The sequence below is a fragment of the Manis pentadactyla genome, chromosome 4, assembly GCF_030020395.1.
Source record: "Manis pentadactyla isolate mManPen7 chromosome 4, mManPen7.hap1, whole genome shotgun sequence".
Taxonomy (NCBI): Eukaryota; Metazoa; Chordata; class Mammalia; order Pholidota; family Manidae; genus Manis; species Manis pentadactyla.
In genome coordinates this window covers 138,331,662-138,337,661 of record NC_080022.1, presented here as the reverse complement: position 1 = coordinate 138,337,661, position 6,000 = coordinate 138,331,662, and the positions used below count along the sequence as shown (strand labels likewise).

General features: G+C 57.3%; 1 protein-coding gene across 4 annotated transcripts in view; it reads left to right on the top strand.

Moving 5' to 3' along the window:
* The window catches only part of SPNS2 (SPNS lysolipid transporter 2, sphingosine-1-phosphate), a 34,610-nt gene continuing 28,610 nt past the window's right edge, over window positions 1-6,000 (top strand). For 2 of the 4 annotated variants that reach the window (XR_008997191.1, XR_005026909.2), the window contains exon 1: window positions 47-557. Coding sequence is in view for 1 of the 4 variants with exons in the window: in XM_036896122.2 (XP_036752017.2) it covers window positions 185-557 (373 nt within the window). In the remaining 3 variants the exon portion in view is untranslated. Of the gene's footprint in view, window positions 558-6,000 lie in introns of all 4 variants that reach the window. The other 2 variants (XR_005026908.2, XM_036896122.2) reach the window with 2 other exon arrangements.

Genomic DNA, 6,000 nt, shown 5'->3' with positions numbered 1-6,000 from the left:
GCCGCTGCGGCCGCGGCGCATCGGGCTGAACCGCGGCAGAGCCGCAGCAGCCACCGGAGCACAGGAGCCGACAGGGCCCAGCCGGGATGGTGCAACGGCGGCTCCGCGGCGCAAACACGCACTGAGTGGGCCCAAGCTGGGCCCCGCGTCCCCCGCGCCCCCCGCCGCCCCGATCTCGGCCGGCATGATGTGCCTGGAATGCGCCTCGGCGGCGGCGGGCGGCGCGGAGGAGGAGGAGGCGGACGCGGAGCGGCGGCGGCGCCGGCACCGGGGGGCGCAGCGAGGGGCTGGCAGTGGCGGTTGCTGCGGGGCGCGGGGAGCGGGCGCCGCTGGAGTCTTGGCCGCAGACGATGAGGTGCACACGTTGTCGGGCAGTGTGAGGAGGGCCCCGTCCGGACCCCCGAGCACCCCGAGCACCCCCAGCTGCGTAGCCGCTGCCAAGGGCCCCGGCGCTCAGCAACCCAAACCGGCCAGCTTGGGCTGCGGGCGGGGGGCAGCTGCTGCCATCCTCAGCCTGGGCAACGTGCTCAACTACCTGGACAGGTACACCGTAGCAGGTGAGCTAGTGCCCCACCCAGTCCAAGAACCAGGACCCCATTCCCCACCCCCACCCCCCAAGGCCCCCTATATCCAAGCCTTACGTGGGGTCCCTAAGGGCCCTCTGCTCAGGCACAACTGGGCAAGGAATGCCCTATGATCCACTGGTCCAATCCAGGGACTGCCCACCCCTCCCCGGGCCCGGGGTTGGGGGAGTCCCCAGCCCTGGAGTATCCCACGCGTCCTCGCCAGCCCTTGACGTCCCATCTGTTGTCCTCTTCTCCGAGAGTCTCCTCTGTGTCTCTCTCCGTTCTCGCTTCCGCGCCCCTCCCGCCCCAGCCTCAGGTTCCCGCCGGGGCCTCTCCTCCCCTTCTCCCAGGCCAGGAGGTCTGTGGGTCTGTCGCCGGTCAGTTCCTTCCTTCCTCCGCTGGTTCCACTCCCTGCGTGCGTGCGGCGAGTGCGCGTGCCCCTTGCGGGTGTTCGCCAGGGGAGACCGAGGGAGTGCGCGCGGGCGGCGGGGATGTGTGTGAGCCTGTGAGCGCGTGGCTGACAAAGGCTCCGGGCTGCGGGGAGCGGTGGGAGGGGCGGGGCGGGTCCGCGGCGCCTGGGGACCCAGGATGCGGTTTGCAGCTGGCCCTGGCAAGAGGCCTGAAGACGCCTCCCCCTACTCTATGGCGCTTGGGGCCTGGGGTAGGGCGCAGGCCACTGGGGCTGGAGAGGGGCTGCCTCATGCTCTGTGAGCATCTCTGGTAACTAGTCTTGGGTCTGGGTGGGGGACGATAGAATAACTGGGTTCTAGTCCCAGATTTGCCCCTCATATGCTTAGAGTGTGACCTTGGGCCAGTCTCAGTTTGTGTTTAGGTCTGTTTTCTCCCTTTGTGAGTTGGTTAATCCCTGGGCCTTTTGGGGGATGGATGGGTTTCTGGGATTCTGGTCGCTGGCTCCTCTCCCCCAGTTTTCAGGGGTTTGTGAGTAGGGACTGTCCCTAGATTCAGCTGCCCCTCAGTGGGAATGCTGCAGCCTTGAGAGAAAAGGACTCTGGCCAGGACGGCATAAGTGAGGGCTCCCTGCTGGAGGAGAGCAGTGACTGAAAACCTGGCATGCTGGCCTAGAACCTGCCTAGCCACAGCTTAGTAAAATACCGAACTACCAAACAAAATTAAAAGATAGCTGTAGGAATCCTCCTCTGCCCAATAGGGTTTGTGTCAAATGACAGGGAATAACTCAAATGGGAGGTCAGAAGCTTCCTCCTCCCTCCACTCCTGCTTTCAAAATCCTTCTGGATTTCTGTCTCTCCACTTCAGGGAGTTGGAAGTGGGTACCAGTGGCACCAGTTTTGAGACTGGGCTGTCCCCAAGAGGCTCTTACTTTGAACTGGTGAGCAGGAATACCTAGCACCATCCAAATGCACCAACCCCTGTCATGTATGTGCCATGTTGCCTGAGATCTTATGTGCCTCCCTAAAGTGGGGAGAAGTCAGAGAACTTTGGGGACCTGTAGTCAGTGCAAAATAGACTTTGGTGTACAGATGGGGGAACTGAGGCCCCTGCATGCCCCTTGTCCCAGATGGCCTGGAAAGTATATGACAAGGCTCGCATGAGACCTACCAGCAAGTATCTGCCTGGGAAGAGGTGTCTCACTCTCAGCTGGGCAATGAACAGTGCTGCTTCTGGCATGGTAACACTTTCCAATTGTTTTTTCCGGCCTTAGACCACCCTTCTTAATATTCTTAGGGAAACTGACTCTGCCAGGGGCTGAGGGGGAGACGGTGGGATCAGGGAGGCCTGGTACTTATCTGCTCCCACCCCTACTTGGGTCCCAGAGTCAGAATGTCAGAACGGGAAACAAGATAGAAAATTTGTGGTGAATTGGTAAGGGGGGATAGAGATCAGAGGCTAGAGAGGCGTGGGGAGGTAGGGAGGAAGGTCCGGAAAGCCCTGTGCAAACACCGGCCTGGGCTGTGTGTCTCTCCCTGTTCTGGCCAGGACAGGCTGGGAGCTCGTGCACTGCCCCACCCCCAGCACACAACATGCACAGATTTCCTCTCCGGATAAGCCTGGCGCCCTCTCCCTCTCTTTATGGTAGACGCTCCCACTCCCCTGCCCCCAAGTTCAGTTTTTAGGAAGATTTACTGTCCCTATGGCAACTACTATGGCCTGATGTGTCTGGAGTGGGGAGCAGGGGAATGGTCATCCTAGGCCTGAGTTCACCTGTTGCTGGCTGGCCCAGCCAGGACAGAGGAGGGGATGCAAACAATTCACTTCTCGTTCTGTTCACCTTTGATGTTCATGCCCACCTGACCCCTAAGAAGCTCACAATCTGGCTCTGGCTCTCCCATAAAGAATGGGGGTAGTTACTTCTCTCTTCCTTTAAATCTGTCCTGTGTATTTCCATCTTCATGGTACAGATTAGCTCTGTCCAAAAGGAATATAATGCAAGCCACATATATCATTTAAATATTTCTAGTAGCCACATTAAATAGTAAAAAGAAATAAGTGAAATGAATTCATATATTTTACTCAATGTATCCAACATATTTCAATATGAGAGCTATTAATGGAATATTTTGCCTTCCTTTTCATACTAAGATTCGAAACCCAGTGTGTTTTACAATTGCAGCATGTGTCAATGTCAATTTGGACTTGCCACACTGGGCTCAACAGCCACAGTGGCTGGGCCACTGCAGGGGACAGTGCAGGTTACAATCTTTGATGCCAGAGTTTGAGTCCAGGTTCTTCAACCGACCAACTGTGTGACCTTGGAGATGTCGCCTGAGCCTTCTGGGTGATCATTTCCTCCTCTCCAGTTCCTGGGTTATGCGGAGTAAATGAGAATGTCACCTAAGCACCTGCGACAAGGCCAGACTCCTAGGGGAGCTTCACCAATGTCAGCTGCCTTCTTTTCCATGCCTCTGCTCAAGCTGTCCCCAACCACTATGCCTTTTTCATTTGACTGTTTTGGACAGTCCTTTTGGGGATGCCTTTACAAACCCCTCCCTTCTCTGCCAGGGCTGTCTCCATCCTGGGAACTCCAGTAGGTTCTGCCTCTGCTCTAAGCATTCCCAGTGCCACCCAGTGATCCAGCTAATTATGGCCTCTCCTCTCCATGAGAACCCCCTGAGGGCAGCAGGCCTCAGAAGCAGGTGAGGAGGGCCAGGCTTCTACTCTTGCTTTTCTGACTGAGTGCTGCTTCAGTTGGATGAAATTGAGATGGCCCAGACACCACCTCTAAAGCCTTCCCTCCACTTCCTTGTGTATCCAGTGAGAGAATGTGGGCACTTGTCCAAGGTTGCATAGTTGGGTGGAACAGGACTAGAAGCCCTTGTTGCAGTGTTTTCTTGGTGGAAGTGGACGCATGTCTCCTATTTCCGGCCTGGAAACTTAGAGACTCTGCTGGCCAGGCAAAAGCCTTCTGGGCAGATGAATTTCAGCTTAATTTAAGGGAGGCACTTTAAGCTCCCCTAGGACACGTGGCTCCTACTCCCAGGGCCTCTACCAGCCAGGGAGCTACCCACTCTCCATTCTGAGCTCAAACATGGGTGCCAGGTCAGGAGAAGGAGGGAGCCCCTCAGGTGAGGGTCCCAGGTCCCCTCTTCCCAGCCCTGCTTCCTGGTGCCAGTGCTGTCTCTGCTCCCAGGCTCCATTCTTCTATCTGTAAAATGGAAGCAGAGCTGAGGATGTAGGTGGCGGCATTCTGTTCCTGGAACTCCAGGCCCAGTGAGAAGAGATGGTGCGGGCCCTGTTCGTGGTTGGAGAATGACTACTTGAGAGCTGAGAGCCTTTTCCAACTTCTCTGGGGCACCTGTCCTTTCCTGAGGCCTATTTTCCTTCCCTTTGATCCAGCCCGCGGCAGACTGGGTGCTCGAAATTGGGCGGAGCAGGGGCTGGTGAGGAGAGGCAGAGCCCTGCCCTAGGGGAGTCCTTTTCTGCCAAAGAAGCTGAGACCGGTATCCATGGCAACGGCTTACTAACACAAACCCAGAAGGAGAGCTGAGCACAGGGACCCAGCCAGGATCAGAGGCCTGGCAGCCACTGGGGGCTTCCCCAGACACCTGAGCTGGGTGCAGGAGTGGGCTGCCACACTGGGGTGCTTGGCACTTTTGTTGCCTGACTGGTTGAGTCTGTCCAGTGCTGACAAGTGGGAAAATGGACGCCGAGGGCCTTTTGTGGGGTCACTGGATGGGTAGAGGCCATGTCAAGACCCAAGCTCTGTGGCTATCCTTGTGAATAAGAACAGTCAACTCTGCCCCGCCCTGCCCCCTCAGGTGGCCTTGTCCCCTCAGGTGGCCCTGCCCAAGCTACTGCCGCATCAGCACTACTTAAGGGCGGGGTGTCTCAGGGTGGCATTCCGGAGTGTTAGTCTGGCAGGTCGGCAGCCAGGTGAATGGCCGACTGGCCTGGAATGCAGAGCCCTAATGACTAACCGCCAGCTGCCCATTTCCTTGCTGCTGCTTCCTCCTCAGGCACCTTTTGGCCTGTTCGCCAGCACCTCTCTGTGCTGTTGACCTGTCAGAGAAGTGCCTAGAAACTCACCAACTGCCTTGGTCTGGGGCCCAGAGCCAGTTACTGACCCAGCCTGCACCTGAGTTTCTCATTTTGTGAATGGGGCAGGAAGGCTGCGGGTTAAGGCCTGGTCTCAGAGTGAGGCTGCACAGGTCAGAGCTGCTCAGAGAGGAGCTCTGTGTCCTTCCTGGGCCAGGAAGTGACTTTTGTCTCTGCCTGGGTGTGGGAGACTGACATCTAGAGGGTAGAAGGGAGATGAGAGTGAGGGAGGAAAAGAGGATATTGGCTTGATCCCTAGTCTCTGGGGCTGGCGCTCCTTGGTGGGCCTTGAATGTCTCCTGGGCTGAGCTGCTTGCTTCTGGCTTTGCTAGACCTGCTCTGTGACCTAAGGCAGATTCTGACCCTCTCTGAGCCCTGAATCCACAATAGAGGGTTTTGTTCCTGTCTTGCTGGGGTCAGGGTCTTGCTTCCACAGGTCACATGGGGCACTTGGTCTCAGGAACTCTAATCTGCTGGCCTCCAGCTCTGCCTGCACCTCCTTCCCTCAGGATAACAGGGACTGTTTCCCAGTTGCTGCAACAGCCAATCTCAGTTCCCCTGATGGGTCTCCGTGGTGCCTCTGCTCTCCTTCCAGGAAGTCTTCTCCAACTCTCTGGGCTGAGCCAGGTGCCTAACTCCTGGTTTTCAATTGCACTATCCCCCATATCTGTCACAGCACCTACCCCTGTTTAGGGTGGCCATCTCCCTCAAGGGGCTGAGCCTGGTCATCTCTGTGGCTCCAATGTGCATGGGGGGCCAGCATGGGCTTGGACCTTGTTGACTGAGTGGCAGAGGCAGGTTGACCCAGCCCTGCCTGACCCCAAAGCCCATCCTTCTGGGCTGAAGGGGTGTTGTAGGTTTGGACGACCCTGGATGAGGCTGAGGCTCCTCTCATGGGGCTAGTGCTGCCCTTTTGTTCTGA